The following is a 14,740-nucleotide window of genomic DNA, read 5'->3' as shown; positions in this document are numbered from 1 at the left end:
AGACAGGAGCCCCAGAGTCTCTTATAAAAGCCAGTGCAGGTGTGTACAGAGACAGGAGCCCCAGAGTCTCTTATAAAAGCCAGTGCAGGTGTGTACAGAGACAGGAGCCCCAGAGTCTCTTATAAAAGCCAGTGCAGGTGTGTACAGAGACAGGAGCCCCAGAGTCTCTTATAAAAGCAGGTGCAGGTGTGTACAGAGACAGGAGCCCCAGAGTCTCTTATAAAAGCCAGCGCAGGTGTGTACAGAGACAGGAGCCCCAGTCTCTTATAAAAGCCGGCGCAGGTGTGTACAGAGACAGGAGCCCCAGAGTCTCTTATAAAAGCAGGTGCAGGTGTGTACAGAGACAGGAGCCCCAGAGTCTCTTATAAAAGCAGGTGCAGGTGTGTACAGAGACAGGAGCCCCAGAGTCTCTTATAAAAGCCAGTGCAGGTGTGTACAGAGACAGGAGCCCCAGAGTCTCTTATAAAAGCAGGTGCAGGTGTGTACAGAGACAGGAGCCCCAGAGTCTCTTATAAAAGCCAGTGCAGGTGTGTACAGAGACAGGAGCCCCAGAGTCTCTTATAAAAGCCGGCGCAGGTGTGTACAGAGACAGGAGCCCCAGAGTCTCTTATAAAAGCCAGTGCAGGTGTGTACAGAGACAGGAGCCCCAGAGTCTCTTATAAAAGCCAGTGCAGGCGTGAACAGAGACAGGAGCCCCAGAGTCTCTTATAAAAGCAGGTGCAGGTGTGTACAGAGACAGGAGCCCCAGAGTCTCTTATAAAAGCCAGTGCAGGTGTGTACAGAGACAGGAGCCCCAGAGTCTCTTATAAAAGCCGGCGCAGGTGTGTACAGAGACAGGAGCCCCAGAGTCTCTTATAAAAGCAGGTGCAGGTGTGTACAGAGACAGGAGCCCCAGAGTCTCTTATAAAAGCCGGTGCAGGTGTGTACAGAGACAGGAGCCCCAGAGTCTCTTATAAAAGCCGGCGCAGGTGTGTACAGAGACAGGAGCCCCAGAGTCTCTTATAAAAGCCAGTGCAGGTGTGTACAGAGACAGGAGCCCCAGAGTCTCTTATAAAAGCCAGTGCAGGCGTGAACAGAGACAGGAGCCCCAGACTTGTAAAAGCCAGTGAGAGCGAGTTATTATTTGTATTAAAAACACGTGCAGTTGTGGAGTGTCTTTCACGGCACATTTAATATGAGAAAAAAATAAATATCTTAAATCAACAATTCATCTCAGTGCAACTAATATTTACTACATCATGAATCATCATCACTTATCGTCTGAGGTACTGCTGCCCCCTTCTGGTGAACCTGTTCAACTGCTGATGCATCACAAGGTTCTTTTTGCAGATGGGTTGTTAATTTCATCTGTTCTGTACAGAATCATTAATGTTATAGCTAACATTTCCTGATTATTTCCTCTCTCTTGCAAGTGAAATTGTGTTACATGTCTACAGCCAAGACATCTGCTCAGGAAATACAAAAATATAACGAGAATTTAAAGGCCAAAAGTCTCTCAAAACCCACTCTATGCATGTTGTACATGGGATTGTTAAAAAACTACAAGTCCCATGCTGACAGGGTACAACCCCAGTGCACTCTGGGAAGTGTAGTTCCATGGGTTGTCTGCAGTGTCTTTCAGTGTGTCTGGACTTAAACTCCACAAGGCTGGAACGTCTCTCAGGTCAGGACGACTCCTCGATGGGCTCTGAGGACGAGACAAGCAGACACCATCTCAGACAACAGTGCACACAACACAACACAACATCAAAGTGACTGAGCACGGCCATGACAAGGATCACGTGATACAGTATATCCTACCATGACACAGCAGAATGGGACACACCATGACACAGCAGAATGAGACAGCTTCTCCTTTTACAGACAGACACTGATAAGACACTGATCATCAGACAAACAGGGACTCAGGCAGATAGTTAAATCCTGACAAGCTGTAGACTGACAGACAGGAACAGGCCCAGCCTGTCTTACCAGTCCAAGTCCTGAAGACGGGCAGGGTGAGAGCAGGGTGTGTGATCTCTGCCAGCACTGTCAGTCGCTGGCCTGTGTCCTTCCTGTTCACCTCATCTACCAGGACCAGAGACATCAGAGACAGGTACAGTCACACTAACAGGACTAGAGACATCAGAGACAGGTACAGGCACACTAACAGCACCAGAGACATCAGAGACAGGTACAGTCACACTAACAGGACCAGAGACATCAGAGACAGGTACAGGCACACTAACAGCACCAGAGACATCAGAGACAGGTACAGGCACACTAACAGGACCAGAGACATCAGAGACAGGTACAGGCACACTAACAGCACCAGAGACATCAGAGACAGGTACAGGCACACTAACAGGACCAGAGACATCAGAGACAGGTACAGTCACACTAACAGGACCAGAGCTATAGAGAGCTCAGTGACAGTAGGAATAGCTGTAGTAATAACACAGTGCTCTCACTGACAGTAGGAATAGCTGTAGTAATAACACAGTGCTCTCACTGACAGTAGGAATAGCTGTAGTAATAACACAGAACTCTCACTGACAGCAGGAATAGCTGTAGTAATACCAGCAGCACTCTCACTGACAGCAGGAATAGCTGTAGTAATACCAGCAGCACTCTCACTGACAGTAGGAATAGCTGTAGTAATAACACAGCACTCTCACTGACAGTAGGAATAGCTGAAGTAATACCAGCAGCACTCTCACTGACAGTAGGAATAGCTGTAGTAATAACAAAGCACTCTCACTGACAGTAGGGAAAGCTGAAGTAATAACACGGCACTCTCACTGACAGTAGGAATAGCTGTAGTAATAACACAGCACTCTCACTGACAGCAGGAATAGCTGTAGTAATAACACAGCACTCTCACTGACAGTAGGAATAGCTGTAGTAATAACACGACACTCTCACTGACAGCAGGAATAGCTGTAGTAATAACACAGCACTCTCACTGACAGTAGGAATAGCTGTAGTAATACCAGCAGCACTCTCACTGACAGTAGGAATAGCTGAAGTAATAACACGGCACTCTCACTGACAGTAGGAATAGCTGTAGTAATAACACAGCACTCTCACTGACAGTAGGAATAGCTGTAGTAATAACACAGCACTCTCACTGACAGTAGGAATAGCTGTAGTAATAACACGACACTCTCACTGACAGCAGGAATAGCTGTAGTAATAACACAGCACTCTCACTGACAGTAGGAATAGCTGTAGTAATACCAGCAGCACTCTCACTGACAGTAGGAATAGCTGAAGTAATAACACGGCACTCTCACTGACAGTAGGAATAGCTGTAGTAATAACACAGCACTCTCACTGACAGCAGGAATAGCTGTAGTATTAACACGGCACTCTCACTCACAGTAGGAATAGCTGTAGTAATAACACAGCACTCTCACTGACAGTAGGAATAGCTGCAGTAATACCAGCAGCACTCTCACTGACAGTAGGAATAGCTGTAGTAATAACACAGCACTCTCACTGACAGCAGGAATAGCTGTAGTAATAACACAGCACTCTCACTGACAGTAGGGATAGCTGTAGTAATAACACAGCACTCTCACTGACAGTAGGAATACCTGTGATAATACTAGCAGCACTCTCACTGACAGTAGGAATAGCTGTAGTAATACCAGCAGCACTCTCACTGACAGTAGGAATAGCTGTAGTAATAACACAGCACTCTCACTGACGGCAGGAATAGCTGTAGTAATAACAAAGCACTCTCACTGACAGTAGGAATAGCTGTATTAATACTAGCAGCACTCTCACTGACAGTAAAAATAGCTGTAGTAATAACACAGCACTCTCACTGACAGTAGGGATAGCTGTAGTCATAACACGGCACTCTCACTGACAGTAGGAATAGCTGTAGTAATAACACAGTGCTCTCACTGACAGTAGGAATACCTGTGATAATACCAGCAGCACTCTCACTGACAGTAGGAATACCTGTGATAATACTAGCAGCACTCTCACTGACAGTAGGAATAGCTGTATTAATAACACAGCGCTCTCACTGACAGTAGGAATAGCTGTAGTAGTAACACAGCGCTCTCATTGACAGTAGGAATAGCTGTAGTAATAACACAGCACTCTCACTGACAGTAGGAATAGCTGTAGTAATACCAGCAGCACTCTCACTGACAGTAGGAATAGCTGTAGTAATAACACAGCACTCTCACTGACAGTAGGAATAGCTGTAATAATAACACAGCACTCTCACTGACAGCAGGAATAGCTGTAGTAATAACACAGCACTCTCACTGACAGTAGGAATAGCTGTAGTAATACCAACAGCACTCTCACTGACAGCAGGAATACCTGTAGTAATAACACAGCACTCTCACTGACAGTAGGAATAGCTGTAGTAATAACACAGCACTCTCACTGACAGTAGGAATAGCTGTAGTAATAACACAGCACTCTCACTGACAGTAGGAATAGCTGTAGTAATACCAACAGCACTCTCACTGACAGCAGGAATAGCTGTAGTAATAACACAGCACTCTCACTGACAGTAGGAATAGCTGTAGTAATACCAACAGCACTCTCACTGACAGCAGGAATACCTGTAGTAATAACACAGCACTCTCACTGACAGTAGGAATAGCTGTAGTATTAACACAGCGCTCTCAATGACAGTAGGAATAGCTGTAGTAATAACACAGCACTCTCACTGACAGTAGGAATAGCTGTAGTAATACCAGCAGCACTCTCACTGACAGCAGGAATAGCTGTAGCTATAACACAGCACTCTCACTGACAGTAGGAATAGCTGTAGTAATAACACAGCACTCTCACTGACAGCAGGAATAGCTGTAGTAATACCAGCAGCACTCTCACTGACAGTAGGAATAGCTGTAGTAATAACACAGCACTCTCACTGACAGTAGGAATAGCTGTAGTAATAACACAGCACTCTCACTGACAGCAGGAATAGCTGTAGTAATAATACAGCACTCTCACTGACAGTAGGAATAGCTGTAGTAATACCAGCAGCACTCTCACTGACAGCAGGAATAGCTGTAGTAATAACACAGCACTCTCACTGACAGTAGGAATAGCTGTAGTAATAACACAGCACTCTCACTGACAGTAGGAATAGCTGTAGTAATAACACAGCGCTCTCACTGACAGTAGGAATAGCTGTAGTAATAACACAGCACTCTCACTGACAGCAGGAATAGCTGTAGTAATAACACAGCACTCTCACTGATAGTAGGAATAGCTGTAGTAATAACACAGCACTCTCAATGACAGTAGGAATAGCTGTAGTAATAACACAGCACTCTCACTGACAGTAGGAATAGCTGTAGTAATAACAACAGCACTCTCTCTGACAGTAGGAATAGCTATAGTAATAACACAGCACTCTCACTGACAGTAGGAATAGCTGTAGTAATACCAGCAGCACTCTCACTGACAGTAGGAATAGCTGTAGTAATAACACAGCACTCTCACTGACAGTAGGGATAGCTGAAGTAATAACACAGCACTCTCACTGACAGTAGGAATAGCTGTAGTAATAACACAGCACTCTCACTGACAGCAGGAATAGCTGTAGTAATAACAGCACTCTCACTGACAGTAGGAATAGCTGTAGTAATACCAACAGCACTCTCACTGACAGCAGGAATAGCTGTAGTAATAACACAGCACTCTCACTGACAGTAGGAATAGCTGTAGTAATACCAGCAGCACTCTCACTGACAGCAGGAATAGCTGTAGTAATAACACAGCACTCTCACTGTCAGCAGGAATAGCTGTAGTAATACCAGCAGACACTCTCACTGAAAGCAGGAATACCTGTAGTAATACCAGCAGACACTCTCACTGACAGTAGGAATAGCTGTAGTAATAACACAGCACTCTCACTGACAGTAGGAATAGCTGTAGTAATAACACAGCACTCTCACTGACAGTAGGAATAGCTGTAGTAATACCAGCAGCACTCTCACTGACAGCAGGAATAGCTGTAGTAATAACACAGCACTCTCACTGACAGCAGGAATAGCTGTAGTAATACCAGCAGCACTCTCACTGACAGCAGGAATAGCTGTAGTAATAACACAGCACTCTCACTGACAGTAGGAATAGCTGTAGTAATACCAGCAGCACTCTCACTGACAGCAGGGATAGCTGTAGCTATAACACAGCACTGTCACTGACAGTAGGAATAGCTGTAGTAATAACACAGCACTCTCACTGACAGCAGGAATAGCTGTAGTAATAACAGCAGCACTCTCACTGACAGTAGGAATAGCTGTAGTAATAACACAGCACTCTCACTGACAGTAGGAATAGCTGTAGTAATAACACATTACTCTCACTGACAGCAGGAATAGCTGTAGTAATAACACAGCACTCTCACTGACAGTGGGAATAGCTGTAGTAATACCAGCAGCACTCTCACTGACAGCAGGAATAGCTGTAGTAATAACACAGCACTCTCACTGACAGCAGGAATAGCTGTAGTAATACCAGCAGCACTCTCACTGACAGCAGGAATAGCTGTAGCTATAACACAGCACTCTCACTGACAGTAGGAATAGCTGTAGTAATAACACAGCACTCTCACTGACAGCAGGAATAGCTGTAGTAATACCAGCAGCACTCTCACTGACAGCAGGAATAGCTGTAGCTATAACACAGCACTCTCACTGACAGTAGGAATAGCTGTAGTAATAACACAGCACTTTCACTGACAGCAGGAATAGCTGTAGTAATAACAGCAGCACTCTCACTGACAGTAGGAATAGCTGTAGTAATAACACAGCACTCTCACTGACAGTAGGAATAGCTGTAGTAATAACACAGCACTCTCACTGACAGTAGGAATAGCTGTAGTAATAACACGACACTCTCACTGACAGCAGGAATAGCTGTAGTAATAACACAGCACTCTCACTGACAGTAGGAATAGCTGTAGTAATACCAGCAGCACTCTCACTGACAGTAGGAATAGCTGAAGTAATAACACGGCACTCTCACTGACAGTAGGAATAGCTGTAGTAATAACACAGCACTCTCACTGACAGCAGGAATAGCTGTAGTATTAACACGGCACTCTCACTCACAGTAGGAATAGCTGTAGTAATAACACAGCACTCTCACTGACAGTAGGAATAGCTGCAGTAATACCAGCAGCACTCTCACTGACAGTAGGAATAGCTGTAGTAATAACACAGCACTCTCACTGACAGCAGGAATAGCTGTAGTAATAACACAGCACTCTCACTGACAGTAGGGATAGCTGTAGTAATAACACAGCACTCTCACTGACAGTAGGAATACCTGTGATAATACTAGCAGCACTCTCACTGACAGTAGGAATAGCTGTAGTAATACCAGCAGCACTCTCACTGACAGTAGGAATAGCTGTAGTAATAACACAGCACTCTCACTGACGGCAGGAATAGCTGTAGTAATAACAAAGCACTCTCACTGACAGTAGGAATAGCTGTATTAATACTAGCAGCACTCTCACTGACAGTAAAAATAGCTGTAGTAATAACACAGCACTCTCACTGACAGTAGGGATAGCTGTAGTCATAACACGGCACTCTCACTGACAGTAGGAATAGCTGTAGTAATAACACAGTGCTCTCACTGACAGTAGGAATACCTGTGATAATACCAGCAGCACTCTCACTGACAGTAGGAATACCTGTGATAATACTAGCAGCACTCTCACTGACAGTAGGAATAGCTGTATTAATAACACAGCGCTCTCACTGACAGTAGGAATAGCTGTAGTAGTAACACAGCGCTCTCACTGACAGTAGGAATAGCTGTAGTAATAACACAGCACTCTCACTGACAGTAGGAATAGCTGTAGTAATACCAGCAGCACTCTCACTGACAGTAGGAATAGCTGTAGTAATAACACAGCACTCTCACTGACAGTAGGAATAGCTGTAATAATAACACAGCACTCTCACTGACAGCAGGAATAGCTGTAGTAATAACACAGCACTCTCACTGACAGTAGGAATAGCTGTAGTAATACCAACAGCACTCTCACTGACAGCAGGAATACCTGTAGTAATAACACAGCACTCTCACTGACAGTAAGAATAGCTGTAGTATTAACACAGCGCTCTCAATGACAGTAGGAATAGCTGTAGTAATAACACAGCACTCTCACTGACAGTAGGAATAGCTGTAGTAATACCAGCAGCACTCTCACTGACAGCAGGAATAGCTGTAGCTATAACACAGCACTCTCACTGACAGTAGGAATAGCTGTAGTAATAACACAGCACTCTCACTGACAGCAGGAATAGCTGTAGTAATACCAGCAGCACTCTCACTGACAGTAGGAATAGCTGTAGTAATAACACAGCACTCTCACTGACAGTAGGAATAGCTGTAGTAATAACACAGCACTCTCACTGACAGTAGGAATAGCTGTAGTAATAACACAGCACTCTCACTGACAGTAGGAATAGCTGTAGTAATACCAACAGCACTCTCACTGACAGCAGGAATAGCTGTAGTAATAACACAGCACTCTCACTGACAGTAGGAATAGCTGTAGTAATACCAACAGCACTCTCACTGACAGCAGGAATACCTGTAGTAATAACACAGCACTCTCACTGACAGTAGGAATAGCTGTAGTAATACCAACAGCACTCTCACTGACAGCAGGAATACCTGTAGTAATAACACAGCACTCTCACTGACAGTAGGAATAGCTGTAGTAATACCAGCAGCACTCTCACTGACAGCAGGAATAGCTGTAGTAATAATACAGCACTCTCACTGACAGTAGGAATAGCTGTAGTAATACCAGCAGCACTCTCACTGACAGCAGGAATAGCTGTAGTAATAACACAGCACTCTCACTGACAGTAGGAATAGCTGTAGTAATAACACAGCACTCTCACTGACAGTAAGAATAGCTGTAGTAATAACACAGCGCTCTCACTGACAGTAGGAATAGCTGTAGTAATAACACAGCACTCTCACTGACAGCAGGAATAGCTGTAGTAATAACACAGCACTCTCACTGATAGTAGGAATAGCTGTAGTAATAACACAGCACTCTCAATGACAGTAGGAATAGCTGTAGTAATAACACAGCACTCTCACTGACAGTAGGAATAGCTGTAGTAATAACAACAGCACTCTCTCTGACAGTAGGAATAGCTATAGTAATAACACAGCACTCTCACTGACAGTAGGAATAGCTGTAGTAATACCAGCAGCACTCTCACTGACAGTAGGAATAGCTGTAGTAATAACACAGCACTCTCACTGACAGTAGGGATAGCTGAAGTAATAACACAGCACTCTCACTGACAGTAGGAATAGCTGTAGTAATACCAACAGCACTCTCACTGACAGTAGGAATAGCTGTAGTAATAACAACAGCACTCTCTCTGACAGTAGGAATAGCTATAGTAATAACACAGCACTCTCACTGACAGTAGGAATAGCTGTAGTAATACCAGCAGCACTCTCACTGACAGTAGGAATAGCTGTAGTAATAACACAGCACTCTCACTGACAGTAGGGATAGCTGAAGTAATAACACAGCACTCTCACTGACAGTAGGAATAGCTGTAGTAATACCAACAGCACTCTCACTGACAGCAGGAATAGCTGTAGTAATAACACAGCACTCTCACTGACAGTAGGAATAGCTGTAGTAATAACACAGCACTCTCACTGACAGCAGGAATAGCTGTAGTAATACCAGCAGCACTCTCACTGACAGTAGGAATAGCTGTAGTAATAACACAGCACTCTCACTGACAGTAGGAATAGCTGTAGTAATAACACAGCACTCTCACTGACAGTAGGAATAGCTGTAGTAATAACACAGCACTCTCACTGACAGTAGGAATAGCTGTAGTAATACCAACAGCACTCTCACTGACAGCAGGAATAGCTGTAGTAATAACACAGCACTCTCACTGACAGTAGGAATAGCTGTAGTAATACCAACAGCACTCTCACTGACAGCAGGAATACCTGTAGTAATAACACAGCACTCTCACTGACAGTAGGAATAGCTGTAGTAATACCAACAGCACTCTCACTGACAGCAGGAATACCTGTAGTAATAACACAGCACTCTCACTGACAGTAGGAATAGCTGTAGTAATACCAGCAGCACTCTCACTGACAGCAGGAATAGCTGTAGTAATAATACAGCACTCTCACTGACAGTAGGAATAGCTGTAGTAATACCAGCAGCACTCTCACTGACAGCAGGAATAGCTGTAGTAATAACACAGCACTCTCACTGACAGTAGGAATAGCTGTAGTAATAACACAGCACTCTCACTGACAGTAAGAATAGCTGTAGTAATAACACAGCGCTCTCACTGACAGTAGGAATAGCTGTAGTAATAACACAGCACTCTCACTGACAGCAGGAATAGCTGTAGTAATAACACAGCACTCTCACTGATAGTAGGAATAGCTGTAGTAATAACACAGCACTCTCAATGACAGTAGGAATAGCTGTAGTAATAACACAGCACTCTCACTGACAGTAGGAATAGCTGTAGTAATAACAACAGCACTCTCTCTGACAGTAGGAATAGCTATAGTAATAACACAGCACTCTCACTGACAGTAGGAATAGCTGTAGTAATACCAGCAGCACTCTCACTGACAGTAGGAATAGCTGTAGTAATAACACAGCACTCTCACTGACAGTAGGGATAGCTGAAGTAATAACACAGCACTCTCACTGACAGTAGGAATAGCTGTAGTAATACCAACAGCACTCTCACTGACAGCAGGAATAGCTGTAGTAATAACACAGCACTCTCACTGACAGTAGGAATAGCTGTAGTAATACCAGCAGCACTCTCACTGACAGCAGGAATAGCTGTAGTAATAACACAGCACTCTCACTGTCAGCAGGAATAGCTGTAGTAATACCAGCAGACACTCTCACTGACAGCAGGAATACCTGTAGTAATACCAGCAGACACTCTCACTGACAGTAGGAATAGCTGTAGTAATAACACAGCACTCTCACTGACAGTAGGAATAGCTGTAGTAATACCAGCAGCACTCTCACTGACAGTAGGAATAGCTGAAGTAATAACACGGCACTCTCACTGACAGTAGGAATAGCTGTAGTAATAACACAGCACTCTCACTGACAGCAGGAATAGCTGTAGTATTAACACGGCACTCTCACTGACAGTAGGAATAGCTGTAGTAATAACACATTACTCTCACTGACAGCAGGAATAGCTGTAGTAATAACACAGCACTCTCACTGACAGTGGGAATAGCTGTAGTAATACCAGCAGCACTCTCACTGACAGCAGGAATACCTGTAGTAATAACACAGCACTCTCACTGACAGCAGGAATAGCTGTAGTAATACCAGCAGCACTCTCACTGACAGCAGGAATAGCTGTAGCTATAACACAGCACTCTCACTGACAGTAGGAATAGCTGTAGTAATAACACAGCACTCTCACTGACAGCAGGAATAGCTGTAGTAATACCAGCAGCACTCTCACTGACAGCAGGAATAGCTGTAGCTATAACACAGCACTCTCACTGACAGTAGGAATAGCTGTAGTAATAACACAGCACTTTCACTGACAGCAGGAATAGCTGTAGTAATAACAGCAGCACTCTCACTGACAGTAGGAATAGCTGTAGTAATAACACAGCACTCTCACTGACAGTAGGAATAGCTGTACTAATAACACAGCACTCTCACTGACAGCAGGAATAGCTGTAGTAATAACACAGCACTCTCACTGATAGTAGGAATAGCTGTAGTAATAACACAGCACTCTCACTGACAGTAGGAATAGCTGTAGTAATAACAACAGCACTCTCTCTGACAGTAGGAATAGCTGTAGTAATAACACAGCACTCTCACTGACAGCAGGAATAGCTGTAGTAATACCAGCAGCACTCTCACTGACAGTAGGAATAGCTGTAGTAATAACACAGCACTCTCACTGACAGTAGGAATAGCTGTAGTAATACCAACAGCACTCTCTCTGACAGTAGGAATAGCAGTAGTAATAACACAGCACTCTCACTGACAGCAGGAATAGCTGTAGTAATACCAGCAGCACTCTCACTGACAGTAGGAATAGCTGTAGTAATAACACAGCACTCTCACTGACAGTAGGGATAGCTGAAGTAATAACACAGCACTCTCACTGACAGTAGGAATAGCTGTAGTAATAACACAGCACTCTCACTGACAGCAGGAATAGCTGTAGTAATAACAGCACTCTCACTGACAGTAGGAATAGCTGTAGTAATACCAGCAGCACTCTCACTGACAGCAGGAATAGCTGTAGTAATAACACAGCACTCTCACTGACAGTAGGAATAGCTGTAGTAATACCAACAGCACTCTCACTGACAGCAGGAATAGCTGTAGTAATAACACCGCACTCTCACTGACAGTAGGAATAGCTGTAGTAATAACACAGCGCTCTCCATGACAGTAGGAATAGCTGTAGTAATAACACAGCACTCTCACTGACAGTAGGAATAGCTGTAGTAATACCAACAGCACTCTCACTGACAGCAGGAATAGCTGTAGTAATAACACAGCACTCTCACTGACAGTAGGAATAGCTGTAGTAATAACACAGCGCTCTCCATGACAGTAGGAATAGATGTAGTAATAACACAGCACTCTCACTGACAGTAGGAATAGCTGTAGTAATAACACAGCACTCTCACTGACAGCAGGAATAGCTGTAGTAATAACACAGCACTCTCACTGACAGTAGGAATAGCTGTAGTAATACCAGCAGCACTCTCACTGACAGTAGGAATAGCTGTAGTAATACCAACAGCACCCTCACTGACAGTAGGAATAGCTGTAGTAATAACAGCACTCTCACTGACAGCAGGAATAGCTGTAGTAATAACACAGCACTCTCACTGACAGTAGGAATAGCTTTAGTAATAACACAGCACTCTCACTGACAGTAGGAATAGCTGTAGTAATAACACAGCACTCTCACTGACAGTAGGAATAGCTGTAGTAATACCAGCAGCACTCTCACTGACAGTAGGAATAGCTGTAGTAATACCAGCAGCTCTATCACTGACAGTAGGAATAGCTGTAGTAATACCAGCAGCACTCTCACTGACAGTAGGAATAGCTGTAGTAATACCAGCAGCACTCTCAGTGACAGCAGGAATAGCTGTAATAATACCAGCAGCACTCTCACTGACAGTAGGAATAGCTGTAGTAATACCAGCAGCACTCTCACTGACAGCAGGAATAGCTGTAGTAATACCAGCAGCACTCTCACTGACAGCAGGAATAGCTGTAGTAATAACAGTAATAACACAGCACTCTCACTGACAGTAGGAATAGCTGTAGTATAGCTGTAGTAATACCAGCAGCAATACCAGCAGGAATAGCTGTATTAATACCAGCAGCACTCTCACTGACAGCAGGAATAGCTGTAGTAATAACACAGCACTCTCACTGACAGTAGGAATAGCTGTAGTAATACCAGCAGCACTCTCACTGACAGCAGGAATAGCTGTAGTAATAACACAGCACTCTCACTGACAGTAGGAATAGCTGTAGTAATACCAGCAGGACTCTCACTGACAGCAGGAATAGCTGTAGTAATAACACAGCACTCTCACTGACAGCAGGAATAGCTGTAGTAATACCAGCAGCACGCTGTAGTAATACCAGCAGCACTCTCACTGACAGCAGGAATTGCTGTAGTAATAACACAGCACTCTCACTGACAGTAGGAATAACTGTAGTAATAACACAGCACTCTCACTGACAGTAGGAATAGCTGTAGTAATACCAGCAGCACTCTCACTGACAGTAGGAATAGCTGTAGTAATACCAGCAGCACTCTCATTGACAGTAGGAATAGCTGTAGTAATAACACAGCACTCTCACTGACAGTAGGAATAGCTGTAGTAATAACACAGCACTCTCACTGACAGCAGGAATAGCTGTAGTAATACCAGCACCACTCTCACTGACAGTAGGAATAGCTGTAGTAATAACACAGCACTCTCACTGACAGCAGGAATAGCTGTAGTAATAACACAGCACTCTCACTGACAGCAGGAATAGCTGTAGTAATACCAGCAGCACTCTCACTGACAGTAGGAATAGCTGTAGTAATAACACAGCACTCTCACTGACAGCAGGAATAGCTGTAGTAATACCAGCAGCACTCTCACTGACAGCAGGAATAGCTGTAGTAATAACACAGCACTCTCACTGACAGCAGGAATAGCTGTAGTAATAACACAGCACTCTCACTGACAGTAGGAATAGCTGTAGTAATAACACAGCACTCTCACTGACAGTAGGAATACCTGTAGTAATAACACAGCACTCTCACTGACAGTAGGAATAGCTGTATTAATAACACAGCGCTCTCACTGACAGTAGGAATAGCTGTAGTAATAACACAGCACTCTCACTGACAGTAGGAATAGCTGTAGTAATAACACAGCACTCTCACTGACAGCAGGAATAGCTGTAGTAATACCAGCAGCACTCTCACTGACAGCAGGAATAGCTGTAGTAATACCAGCAGCTCTCTCACTGACAGCAGGAATAGCTGTAGTAATAACACAGCACTCTCACTGACAGTAGGAATAGCTGTAGTAATAACACAGCACTCTCACTGACAGCAGGAATAGCTGTAGCTATAACACAGCACTCTCACTGACAGTAGGAATAGCTGTAGTAATAACACAGCACTCTCACTGACAGTAGGAATAGCTGTAG

General features: G+C 44.1%; 1 protein-coding gene across 1 annotated transcript in view; it reads right to left on the bottom strand.

The window, feature by feature from the left end:
- Positions 1 to 1,156: 1,156 nt before the first annotated feature.
- The window catches only part of LOC148834046 (uncharacterized), a 38,792-nt gene continuing 25,208 nt past the window's right edge, over positions 1,157 to 14,740 (bottom strand). The window contains exons 11-12 of the mRNA XM_088917532.1: positions 1,972 to 2,067; positions 1,157 to 1,687 (exon numbers count right to left, since the gene is read on the bottom strand). Coding sequence (XP_088773658.1) covers positions 1,665 to 1,687; positions 1,972 to 2,067 — 119 coding nt within the window. The 3' untranslated portion in view covers positions 1,157 to 1,664. The remainder of the gene's footprint in view (positions 1,688 to 1,971; positions 2,068 to 14,740) is intronic.

This window comes from Atractosteus spatula, chromosome 5 (genome assembly GCF_055471065.1).
Source record: "Atractosteus spatula isolate fAtrSpa1 chromosome 5, fAtrSpa1.hap1, whole genome shotgun sequence".
Taxonomy (NCBI): domain Eukaryota; kingdom Metazoa; phylum Chordata; class Actinopteri; order Semionotiformes; family Lepisosteidae; genus Atractosteus; species Atractosteus spatula.
Note: the sequence above shows the minus strand (reverse complement) of the source record. Positions and strands in the feature narration are given on the sequence as shown.